The 13619-nt window shown below is 37.8% G+C and overlaps 1 protein-coding gene across 4 annotated transcripts in view; it reads right to left on the bottom strand.

Annotated features, from left to right (window-relative positions):
• Positions 1-13619, bottom strand: part of KLHL2 (kelch like family member 2) — a 79515-nt gene that overhangs the window by 42555 nt on the left and 23341 nt on the right. For 2 of the 4 annotated variants that reach the window (XM_028519829.2, XM_036031929.1), the window contains one exon: positions 7642-7763. The exons of the other annotated variants lie outside the window; for them this stretch is intronic. In XM_028519829.2, the coding sequence (XP_028375630.1) occupies positions 7642-7763 (122 nt within the window). The remainder of the gene's footprint in view (positions 1-7641; positions 7764-13619) is intronic. 4 annotated transcript variants of the gene reach the window in all.

A 13619-nucleotide genomic window follows, 5' to 3' on the forward strand; every position in this document is an offset into this window, starting at 1 on the left:
TGAAAAGAGAAAGATTATAAAATAAGGTCAAGTTATTGTTGGAGAATATAAAGTGAGAAAATGACAGAAAAGCATAGGGATAATAAGCAAAATAATAATAAAAAACAAAATCACATTTAACAGGCAATTAAATAACTTCATCCATCTTACTGATGCCTCTCCCTGACCCCAAAAGGAGCTTAATTATACCATATGGTTGTTCTCAATGACCCTTAGTAAAGTGCTTTAAGTCTTATTCATAACAGCCAAAAAATGTAAACACATGTCCATCAACATGCTATACAAATCCATGCAACGGAATCCTCAGCAACAAAGAGGAACCAACTACTGAAACAAGCTGCAAAACCGATGAATTTCACAAGTGTTATGTTGAACCAAAGAAGTCAGCCTCAAAAGCATGCATTCTGTATTGTCCCATTTACAAGACGTTCAACAAAAGGCAAAGCTAAATCTATTATAGTAGAAATCATTATCAGTGATTGCCTGAAGTCAGGGGTGAGGGATTTATTGGGAAGAAATTTGAAGTTATAAATGCTTAATAACTTGATTTAGGTGTCAGTTAATTGGGTGTATGCACTTGTTGAAACTTAGTAAAAAGAACAGTTAAGATCTATGGTATGTAAATTATACCTCATTGGGGGAAAAAATTAGTGCTTTAAGCCCACAACAAGAGATTAACCAGAAGGCAGTGGAAAGCATCTATATATTATGAAACAATATTCTTAAATGGGAAATAATCCTATCTGATAGAATCCAAAATTTAAAAAAGTAAACAAAATCAAATGTATTTACATGACCAGATTTCTACAGTTGTATTCATAAAGTTAATTTAAAATAGCACCTTGTGGATATGTTATAAAACTATATATGTTATATAGCTACAGAGTTATTTTTTACAAAAACTGAAGTTTTGCCCTGACTGGTATTGCTCAGTGGGTTGGGCCTTGTACTGTGGACGGAGGGGTATATGCTGAACTGCAGGCCAAGTCCTCAGTTAAGGACATGCGAAAGGTGGCTGACTGATATTTCTCTCACACATCGATGTTTCCCTTCCTCTCTTTCTTCCTCCCTTCCCCTCTCTCTAAAAACAAATGAAATCTTTTAAAAAAAATAGTTTTCATAAATTCTGTATCCTAGAGAAAGGCACAAGTATACTTAAATGAGATGATCTTCAGAAACATTAATTTTATTAACCTGATAACAGGATTAAGACATCAAGGTCCAAAAGGTAATAATATTTTTTAAAACTGTATGTCAACAATGCTACTGTTTATAAAAACTTTGGCTGATATCAAAGCAAATATGCCAGAACCACAGGTTATTTAACAATGGTGGACTCTCACCATGAATGGTATAGCTCAGTGGATTCAGTTCCAGCCTGTGAACCCAGGGGTTGCAGGTTCAATTCCCAGTCAAGGCACATGCCTGGGTTACAGGCCAAGGTCCCAAGTGAAGGGCGATTGAGAGACAACCACACATTGATGTTTCTCTTCCTCTCTTTCTCCCTCCCTTCTCCTCAAAAAATAAACAAATAAAATCTTTAAAAACATATAAACAGTGCTGGACTCTCACCACCCTAAACAAGTTTGGGGAAGAATACCCTGACCACTGAGTAGAAGTCTGATGCTAACACACCATCCCACTCAGGCACCACAACTAAACAGCATGAGGTAAAGACTAAGGATCCAGAAAAATTCCACCTAATAAGGACTTTGGTGTATTTCTACCTATTCTCATCCCTGCTCAAATAACTACCACCCTGCTATAACATGCTGTGTCATAATCAAGACAAAGTCATTTTTTGCTCATCAAGATAATGCCTTTTATGTACCACATGAACCTACTTAAAACACCAGTTACAAGACGTGACTCAACTGTGTGGACAGATATCTTCAAGACTATACATTTTAAGACTATAGAACCACAAGTAACTTAATTACTAATGCTTCCAGAGTACCTAGCTTTCCTACAAACACAAACTTAACTATTTCAAGTTTGATGTCCATCAAGTTTAACAAGCTTCTAGATTTTCTCAAGCTAGCTGACCTCAATGGCTTCCTCTACTAAATTTATTTTTATTTTTAAAATTTTATATCTTTCTATCACCATATATCCCCCCATACCCTTTTCTACCTCTGTCTGCCCCTTCCCCCACACAATTGTCCATGTCCATGAGTTCTTTCTTTGTCTTTTCCTTTTCGTGTGTTCTGTATTCCTAACTTTATATAGAGAGTAAAAGATCATTTAATTGATGTGACTGGAGAATGAATGTTCTAGTCAAATATTTTAATTAAAGTTATAAGGATTACTACCATTAGCACCATCATTACCAGGAGCCTCCAGCTGCCCCCTGCAGCACCTCATTCAAACCTGAATTTGTCACTCATCCTTGAACATTTTACTTTGGACTGCATGCTACCCACAGTTTAAAAAATATTTATTGAGTGCCTGCTCACCCATATCAGTGCCTCTATTCCTGGCCCCATTCATTTCTGACTCACGCCTCAATTCCAACCAGGCATTTAGTGAGTCCCAGCATGTCTCACCTCTTCATAAACCAGTTCTCTTAATAAAGTGACGAGGTCACATGGTATTTAACTAGCAAAGCCAAGATTCAAATCCAGTCTAAGTCCATACTCTATTTATCTATTAGGCTTTGTTCCTTGTTAAGTTTTTGTATCATCAGGATTTAGCATAGGACCAAGGACTTAGCATATACTCCACCAATGTCTGTTTAACTGATAGGGTGTCTTCAAAATCCACTTTTAAGATAAATATCCATCTAATGAGAATTTCATGTCAATGTTTATGTAAATGATGCAGAAATGCATGCAGCAAAAGCACTCCTTACCAGCCTCTGCTCATCTACTCACCTGATTACCAGTAATCAAATCTCCCCATACCCTCTGCAAAGTGTACTCTCTAATATGCTTGCACATGTCTGCCCCTTGACCAGAGCTGCACTTTATCAACTTATACATGCTGGATTGGCTCCCAAATCTGTTTATGACACCTGCATTTATTATTAAAATTACATAATTTAAATAAATATATGTAATCCAATAAAATGTGAGTGTAAAAAAGGAGCTGTTTCTATTGACACTAAGTTCACTGCTCTAGAATCACTTGACCAATGTGCTAATGCAAAAAAAGAAACTTTTTAATCCAATTAGACATGGGAGGAATGAAAGAAAAATTGTATAATTTGAAGATGACTTTGCATTGACATTTTAAGTGTCTCAGTTCTTGCAGTACATAAAAAACTGGAAATGAGAACTGTTGCATCTTTATAAACTAGTATGTGCAGGCAAGAGCATGTGGCTCACCAAGCAGCTGACCAGATTTAGTTTCACAATAAAAAATTGGCATACAATTATACACTTATGTGTTTTAGGTTAAATAAAATATTTAGAGCATACACTTCATATATTCTTTTTTAATGGTTTCTCCACTTTAACAGCTGTTTTCGATGAAGTGATCAACCATATCCATAGGCCTCCCCGGCAATGCCCGCCTTTCAGGAACGACTCAGGGGCAGAACACCACACAGCAAACGCTGACACTGCCCTTCTGGAACAGACAAAGCCGGCCTGTCCCCCACCACCAGTAGAGTGGACATGTTATGTTGAATTTTCTCCTGTGCTAGACTATGTTAAACACTCTTGAGGGTTCCTTACCAAAAATTAATTTCAAAGGTCTCTCAAAACATTCTCACTTAAATTCTGTTCCATAAATAAATAAATGCTGCTCCTTTTCTAAAAGGATAAAATTTTCTATCCTAAATAATTTCAATTTATGCAACATACAAGTTTCACGAACTATTTAAAACCCATCCATTCAAAAATTATCAGATGATTATTAAAATCTTCTGACATGACAAAAGTTCTAATGCAGGCAGGACCTGTGGCCGGCTGAACACTCACAATATCTGGAAATAAAAGAACTTGCTCACATCTGTCATTGTCTATTAACATCCTTACCTTTGTTCTTCACACTTACATCAAGTGAAAAATGCTTACCTACCTTTACCAAACCAAAACAAATTCCCAAAAGCTGAGAAGTAAAAATGTATGTAACAAAACCACAAATGTAGCAATGAAGTAAATGTTTTTAAAAATTCATCCTTCAGGATTTTCAAAAATGTTAATCAACAGATAAACTGAAGAACAAATCTTCCATAATTTCTGGATTAAAAAAAAATTTCTTAGTATTTATAAACTCTCTTTTTAAGCAATACTAGTTAATTACAACTTAATAGTTGCTCTGTGATGTTGAACTAATTATAATTGCTTAACCTTCTTGAACTTCCTCATTTACAAAATGGAGTAATACCTATCTAACTTGGTAATGAATATGTAAAATGCCTAGTGTACAGTTGAAAATAAACTCATGAGAAACCCTTCATGTGTGTATAAAGCCAAATATTCTTAATAGAGAGGGAGGCAGAGAGACAGCAAAGCACCTGAATTCTCTCAAAGTATATGCAAAACTTTGTGCATACGTGCTTACGTCCACTGTACTTGGGAAAGGAATCACAGGTTTTCATCTTATTCTCAAAGTAGATCATGACCCCAAAAGTGTAAAAGCCCAATTCATAGCAGCCTTTGGCTTTACTGTCTGTCCCCAGTTTCATAAAGTTTATAAAATGTAACTGAAAACTCTAGACACAAGCTAAATGTAAATTAAGGACAACCACAACAAAAAGTTCAGTTAAAAGCATGATCATGGTAAGATATATATTCTCCTTTTATTTCTCTTTTAAAAAATAAACTTAAATTTACTTGGCTCAAGTTATTTCTCAGCCTTGCTATAAATAAAATACCTAAATTCAAAACCAAAATTTAAAAACCTAAAACAAAACAAACAAACAAACAAAAAAAAAACAGCAACATACACACAAAGAAGGGAACCTTAAATAGCCAAGAATTAAAGCTCTATTACCTGTATAACACAATACAATAACAACTGTTCCTTCTTTGGAGTTAATTTTTCAAATTACTTCATCCCCTCATTCTGATTCGAAGTTAACGACCTTAACTTCAAACAGCTATTATATGTGTGTTTTTAATGTGTGTAATACGGAGACTGTCAGGTATCACAGAAGGCACCCTGAACTAGGAGTCGGGGAAAGGAAGGTTAGGGTCCTGTTCTGTCACTCACACAGCTGGACCTCAGCACTCTACAGTACTGTAATTCTACATAAAATCATGCAATCCCAATGTAAAAGACTAAGATATTTGCTTACAAAAGGGAGGTCACCTGACAAGCGATCTAATTCTGAGTCTAATGAGAAAATATGCCCCAAATAATAAACCTTTGAATTACAGCCAGTTCTGTCCCCACTGTCAAGGCAGACATACCTAGAGCAGAGCTTCCGTTGGGGTCATTCCAAACTTCAGCCGAACATGAGTAAGAACACTAGACACCTCCCACCACACCACTTCTTTCCTTAAGGTGAACAGCACTTGTAAGAAAGATTTAACAAAGTACAGACAGACAAAATCGATGACAGATAAACCTTTATTTGTATTTCGTTGAAAAATACTTATTATGGAAAAGGCAGCTTATTTTAATTGATTTTAGTTCCAAACTGCCTTTTCCAAAACAAGTTTTTCAATGAAATATAAAGTAAGGTTTTAATATCAAAGATAAAGATAAAAATAAAAATTAAAATTAAAAATTTGGATAAAAAGAGAAATATAAAGTAAGGCTTTATATACCAAGATACCCATATGTTGAAAAGACATCCCTCTTCCCACACACACTTGAAAAAACAACTATATGAATGTTAAGCATTCAATAAGTGGGCCAAATACAACTGTGAATGCGTTCCTGTAAGAGCTAAACAATATACACGAAAGGCAAATTAGGATGGCAAGACGTTTCCTGAAAGTCTGTGATGAGTAAAACTTCAGAACTAGAACATGACACTTACTAAAAGAAACCTGAGAGGCATCCTCCACCACAAGAACTACTACGAAGGGCATTCCGGGCCGAACTCACAGCCTAGTCTCCTAGGCCTATCTTGTTTTCCAGTTTTCCAACTTCCCCCATGTGGTCCATTGTGTGAACCAAAGAAACCAATCAGCAATTCATGCGTTAAAGGTCAAACATAAAACATAATGAGGCCCATGCACTTAAATTACTTAAAAGAAGCAAAAAGGAACCCAAGGTAAGGTCTTGTTGAAAATAATGCCAGAGAATCCAACAAACAGCGTAACTGTGCGGAAAAGGCCAGAATGAGATAACATGTTGGACTGTCACTGCATGACACATACAAACACTTCCTGCCATGCTAAAAAACAAATGTTCACCCAGCACCTGACTCACAACTTAATGCACAATTTCAATACCAGCCAGGGGTTTTTTAAACACTTGACTTCACGAGCAAGACTTCCAAGCAAAGGTTAATGAGGACACCTGGAAAAGACCACCACTGACTGTCAATCTTTCAGATTTAATAATAATAGCAGGTCTTATCAAGTTAAAGTGCAAAGATATCAATCTCCACATTCAAATATTTTGTAGCACATTTCAACTAATTATAAGGAACAAAAGACTGAACCCACAATTTCCTATTTGTGCCAGTAGAATTTAAAGATTATTTCTTAAGAAGTTAATCCTAATTCATCTTGTTGATGTGTTGATATGTCTCAAAACACAGCTGATGTGTTGGAAGGAGTGTAAATAAATAAAAACTTTTATATAGATGGCAATTTGGCATATCTATCAAAAACTGAAATATGCATATAGCCTCTGGCCCACAAATTACATTTTGAGGAATCTATCCCATGAAATTTTTGGATGCAAATGTAAAAATGTTAATTCACTACAGCATTTTGTAAAGGTAAAAAATCATATTGCTGATTAACATACGGGGTACCACACAAAAAAATGAGCTGGACCCACATGTATGGAAGTGTACAGAACTCCAAGACACTTTGTTCAGTGAACACTGCGAGCTGCACAACAACAGGTACAGTACAAATGCATTTATGTCAAGAAAACTGTGTAACTGCACAGAAAATGGTCTGAAAGAATTCACACCAAACAGAGGCTATCCTCCAAGGCAAGACAGTGGGTCAGTGGGAGTGGGTTGAGGTGAGCATGAGGGGAAGGGCAATTTCAAAGACGAACTTCCACTTTCTACTCCATACACACCTGTATTTTCAAACATTTACATCATATAGATAAAACATTTGATCTTTATAGAAAGAAAGATGCAATGTCTAATTTAAGCTAAACTCTAGAAGCACCTGAAGAGAATGCTAAAATAATAAAAGAAGTAGTAGCTGTTGGTAGTCAAAAACATCCTTTGTGACTTTAACCTTCAAGGGAACAAAAGACAAATGTGGGCGGCATCAATCAGCAGTTATAAGCGAATATGACAGTATTTCATAAAAGAACAAGCACCAATCAGAGAACAAAAGGATTTGCATCTTAGAACTTTAAGAATATAAAAAATACTGAAATCAGAAACATTATTAAAAAGATATAATCATTCCATATGTCTCTTAAAAATACAGTTTTAACAGTGAATTCTATTATTTTGGTATAAGATGTATTCTGGGTGGTATGCACTTCTGACTTAAAACACTGGCATGTCATAAAGCACTAAATGGCATGCAGTGTTTATCTTACCTGTACATTTTCTTCTGTAACCTGGATTTCTGCAGTGTAAACATAATCAATTAGCATCCTCAGGGTCCAGCCATCTACCTCTTTTATTCGGACTCTCTTTGCTCGGCTCTCACTCATCTCACCTAAAACACAAAGGAGTGGAGTAAGAGAGTGACACTACCGCAGGATGCCACTGTGGAAATACCAGTGCCAAGGCAGACTGATCCATTTTCTTGCCACTCACTGTATTCAGTAAGCAATTCATCAGCCACTCTTTGCAGGCCCGAAGCACTCCCCTCCCTCCCCCACAAGCTTGCCTGAGCAAACCGTAAGATGTGCTTTTGTCACCACTTGTATCTGAAAAATCACATCACAACAATGAACGTGCCATGTATCTAACTGCATAAACTGTAACACCTGTCATTTTAGGCTTGGCGCCCAATGCTGTCCATGGTTTTTCTTGTTTTCGTTTTTGTTTTTTGCGGGGGTGGGGAGAGCCATTCTTCCGAGCAGTATTATTTTCTTTTTGCATTTCTACTCATGACCAAAAGAGTAGCAGTGTTACCCCTCTGGCCAACGGCATGAGCACTTGCTGAAAAGGACCCATTTGGTCAGCAGCATCTATCCAACAAGCACATCAGTGCCCGCCACGGACACGCACAGTCTGCGTTGGACACAGAGGCTCTGCCATCATGGGGAGGACTCAACTGCCACGAAGGAAACAATCAGAACAGGGTTACGCAAGATGCTGAGGGAATGCAAGACAAAAAAGGGATCACAAAAGGGTTACTCGATGGCAAAGGCTTGTTACAAAGATCTTCTAGCCCAAGTTCCATTCCTGTCTGTCATCTGTGGTAACTTCATCCTGAAGTCATTTCCACGCCAGCTCTTATTACTAAAGCCAGAGACCCTGCTACATCACTGCCTGCTAAAAAGTGGTTACAGGACCTCCCTCCCAATACCCATGGGATTAATTAAGTATTCAGGGATCGTAAATAAGATCCCCTCTTGTGGAAAGAAACAGGGAAGCAGAAAGGAGAAGGGGTGGCCCTAAATCAAAGGGACTCAGGAGAGTAAGAAGTAGCTTTACGTGTGGACAACAAAATAACCCAAGACATGTCAAGACATAAGCAATCAAATGGTGGGGAAAGAAAACTTCAATTAAAAATGACAAGGGCAATCTAAAAACAATGTCAAGAGCAAAAAGACTGGTTTCTAAAACTCATCAGATTTTAAAGATAAAAGAAGCAGTATGAAAAAAGATGCTGGTGTCCTTCAGCCTCACTTTAATCAGGCATCTCCTGTTACAAAAGGGACACAACGACCTCAATGTTTCCCAGAAGTTCATTTCTTTTTCAGATACAGTGCACTGTCAGCGACTGTAAACTATCAGAAAAGCCTATCATTGCAGCATTATTCACAGTGGCCACGACATGGAGACAACCAAGACGTCCTCCGATAAATGACCTGGTAAAGAAGATGTGGGACATATGTACGGCAGACTACTACTCCGCCACAGGAAAAGATGGAACACCGCCATATGTAACAACACGGATGGACCTCAGACTACTGCACTGGGGAAAATCAGTCAGTCAGAAAAAGCTAAGGACCATACGATTTCACTCCTATGTAAGACATAAAATCAAAACTCACAGACACAGACTATAGTATGGTGGTTACCAGTGCAAAAGGGGTGGTGGGGTATAGTAAGGGGTAAAGGTGACAGAAGATGATCTGACTTTGGGTGGCGGGCACACAATGCAATATACAGATCATGTGTCATACAAATATACACTTGAAACCTACATGGTCTCATTAACCAATGTCACCCCAATAAATTTAATTTAAGAAAAGAAAAGCCTAGGGGACTCCATAATTACACAAAATTCCTTTGCAAACACAAACCCTGGGAGGAAAAGAAATAATAATAGTGATGTACATTTAAACGCATGCTTCCCTGGAGATCACCTCTGACAAGGTCTCAGAAAGAAGCTGTTCTCTTAAGAATGAAAGTATCTCAAAAACTATCCTATTTCCCAGGGGGGAAAACATCCACCAGTGTCACAAGGGAAGGTGCTAGTTAAGATGAAAAGGTATGTATGTCTATACAGCAGGAAGATAGGAGACTGGATTATGTGTCTGCTGTTAAAGCACATTTCTCTTCCCCCCTTAAAGAAAAAGGGGATAAAGAAGGGTTGAGGAACATAGAAAAACAATTCTTTGTGTGCATATAAGGTATCTTCCACTGTCCTTCTGGATCTTGTGGACAGACTAGATTTGTATCATCTGGAAGCTCTTTTGTGCCAAAAGTAGATACTTTGGTGATTCCCACGTGGACTTTTATTTTTTTATTTGTTATCCTCACCCAGGGATATTTTTTCATTGCTTTTGGACAGAGAGTAAGGGAGAGAGAAAACCGTGGATATGAGAAACACTGATTGGCTGCCTCATATACACACGCCCAGAATGGGGACAGTATGCTCCCAGGCCAGATATCAAATGCTTCCAGACCAGGGATCAAACTCTCCCAGGCTGGGGATCGAACTCACAACCTAGGTATGTGTGCTGACCGGGTTTTGAACCCGCAACCTTTCAGTTACCTGATGACGCTCCAACCAACTGAGTCACAATGACCAGGGCTCCCACATGGACTTTTAGAATCAGCCACATCTAATTGATCTCTAGGGCCTCTGTAATGTGCACACCCCTGTAGGGCCTGGGGCCACACAAACATAAAGCCATGTACCTCTTTCTCAAGGAATGAATTCACTACTCCGGGTTTTGGCATGACTTAGCTTAGACAAAAATATTTATAAATATAACTGAAAAACAGCCCTCTACCAAGCAGCTTTTAATATTATAGTTTTCAAAGTATTACTCTAAGATGCACTTTAGTAATTCATACATTATGTCATTTTTAATACAAGCTGTTTCTCTCCCCAGAAAAATGTGTCTATCTACTTTCAGCAAATTCAATCCCAATCATACACAGCTTCAAAAACATTTTAATCATTATTTTTTGTATTTATAAAAACAAAGTTTGCCACAGATTACATTATAAGTTTAAAAATTCCAGTAACAACTAAAAATCAAAACCACAAAGAATAAAGAGTTGTGAAAGCTATTTCAATCTAATTCTAGTTATAACGTAGCACCTTAGTTATTGCCCTTTGCTGTGTTCATAGAGAAAATCTTTAAACAGTTTGGTTGTATGAGATTTATTTTTGATAATGCATTTTTAAAAAGATATCCAGTGATACTGTACCAAGTTCATCTTGTATCACTTTTCACTTCCCATATTTTCTCTCTCTTGATTACAGTGTTGGTTTCTGTGTTTTTTTTTTTAAAGATTTTATTTATTTATTTTTAGAGAGGGAAGGGAGGGAGGGAGGGAGGGAGAGGGAGAGAGAGAGAAACATCAATGTGCTGGGGGTTATGGCCTGCAACCCAGGAATGTACCCTGGCTGGGAATCGAACCTGGGACACTTTGGTTCCCAGCCCGCGCTCAATCCACTGAGCTACGCCAGCCAGGGCTTGGTTTCTGTGTTTTTGATAATGTAGAAGCTATACTAGGATATCTACACAGATACTGTCACTGAAAACCTGAGAGCCATCCTTGGCTCTCCCTTCTTCTTGATCCACCCATCCACCCCATGGTTCCCCACACCCTGCAGAATTAACCACAGAGATATCTCAAATCACTCCTCTCACCTCTCTCCATCCCTTCTACCAGTGAGCCACTAGGGCTCTCATCACCTCTCACCAACATCACTGCAGGAACCTCCTCCTTCCTTCCCTGCCTCCAGAACGGACTCCAAAGATCTGACTGTGGCACCCAGAAGCCTTTGCTGGTCCCACCCAGGCATGCAGGTCTCTTCCACGTCCACCCCTGCTTCACTATCCAGCCTCCTCTCTCTCCCACTTCTACTCTTAAAATATACCAAGAAGGAACTTTTTGTCCTTTTCCCCAGACACCAAGCAATATCCTACCAAGACTCCTCTTTTGAGCTTTGTCCTCCTTGTTTCCCCACCCCCTCATTCCCCAGGCTAATCCCTATGGAATCTCTCTAGGTAGCCTTACCTGTTGGTGACCCAAGGCTGAGTTAGGCTCTCACTGGGAGTACACTTGGGTACCTTCTGCAAATCCACTCTGTTGTAACAATACCGAGTCCTCCCCACCTGAATTCTTGAGCTCCAGGAGAGCAGGAATGCTGTCTTTCTTATCTCTGTATCATATAATGCCTCACATATGGTAAATACCCAATAAATATTGGTTGGATGAATGAATGACTAGAAGAATGAAATGTAAAACAAGTGCCAACTTAAGATGCAGCGTCTTTACTTAACATAATTAATAACACTTAAATTAGTCTTGAACACGGGTATTCTAGCTAGAAAGGATTTCTGTCAACAAACATCTGTCGACATCCACCAAGCATTCTAGGACAAGCTAAGCAATTCCACTAGTGAACTCTGAGCCATCTCTACTTTGTTTGAGAAAAGAAATAAAGTCCTTCAAATTGTAAAAGCTTAAGGGCATAAGAATAGGAACATTTCCATTTCAAAGACCTTTAAATCAGAACTCCTGAAGCCCAGAAGTAAAAATTAAAATTCAGTATTTCCCCACTACCTTTAGGACACTTTAGCCTCAAATTTGTAAGAGAAACAGCTTTTTAAATTCCACATTTATAGCAAACAAGTAACTTTTTTAAAAAAGAACCCAATTTGCTACATTCTTTCTTAAGTGAACAGTTTATTTGGCCTTGCTCTAAATAGGCCCATACTTCAAAGTATGGAAACCTGGAACCTCATCACAGAATTACTTTTCACCTCCCTTCTCTGTCCGAGTACTTGGAACTAGGATGAGTAACAAAATTCCTCTTCAGGTGATATAGTCTGAATGAAAAACTCACCTACAGTTTATGGGAGATTAAAAACAAAGGCCAGAAAGGATCATCTTCATATTCCCCATTTTCTTAGAGGTGACTCATAGCACAAGGAGGGTAAGTAACGCCCTGTGTCACCATAAACTCTTCTAATTACTGACTCAGCAAGAGAATGTAAATACACGTGGTATATCTATGACAGAAGGGAAATATGCCAGGTCTACTTGACCTTCATTATGTTTTATAATAAACTTTAACAAGGTTTCACACCAAGAAGAGAGACTTATATTCTAGCAAATTTTAAATGAATATAGTATGTACACTAACCCACCTAGACCAAATCTCCACATCTTCTTTACCTAATCTCTGCCAAACTGTTTACTATGCAATGGATTCAGAAGAAGAAAAAGTACAAAGATTGCCAGATAGGTAAACAGCACCTATTAATGAAGAACCATAAAAGTCTAGCCTATTGAGCACATCAAATGATGCTAAACATCACTAGTTATTAGGGAAGTGCAAATTAAAACTACAATAGGTGCCATTTCACACCCATTAGAATGACTACAATTTTTTTTAAAAAAGAGAGAGTAACAACTTTTGGCAAAGAAGTTGGAGAAATAGGAACCCGTGTGCACCGTTGGTGGGAAAATAAACTGGTGCAGCCACTATGGAAAACAGCATAGCAAAAAGTTAAATATAGATTTACTGTATGAACCAGCAATTGTACTTCTTAAACACAGATTTACTGTATGAACCAGCAATTCTACTTCTAGATACCTACCTACCCACCCTCATAATAAGTGAAAATATTTGCCTACACAAAGAACTGTACACAAATGTTCACAGCAGAATTCTTCATAATAGCCAAAACGTAGAAACAATCCAAATATCCATCAACTAGTGAATGACTAGTCTAAATGTGGTATATTCATACGACAGAATGTACTCAGCAATAAAAAGGAACAAACTGATGATACATACTGTGGCATGAATAAACTTCAAAAACATTATATAGGAATAAAGATGTTCTAAAATTGATTTATACAGTGACGACAGTACCATTCAGTAAATTTGCTAAAAATTACTGAACCCCACACTTGAAATGGGTTA

The sequence above is a fragment of the Phyllostomus discolor genome, chromosome 8 (assembly GCF_004126475.2).
Source record: "Phyllostomus discolor isolate MPI-MPIP mPhyDis1 chromosome 8, mPhyDis1.pri.v3, whole genome shotgun sequence".
Taxonomy (NCBI): Eukaryota; Metazoa; Chordata; class Mammalia; order Chiroptera; family Phyllostomidae; genus Phyllostomus; species Phyllostomus discolor.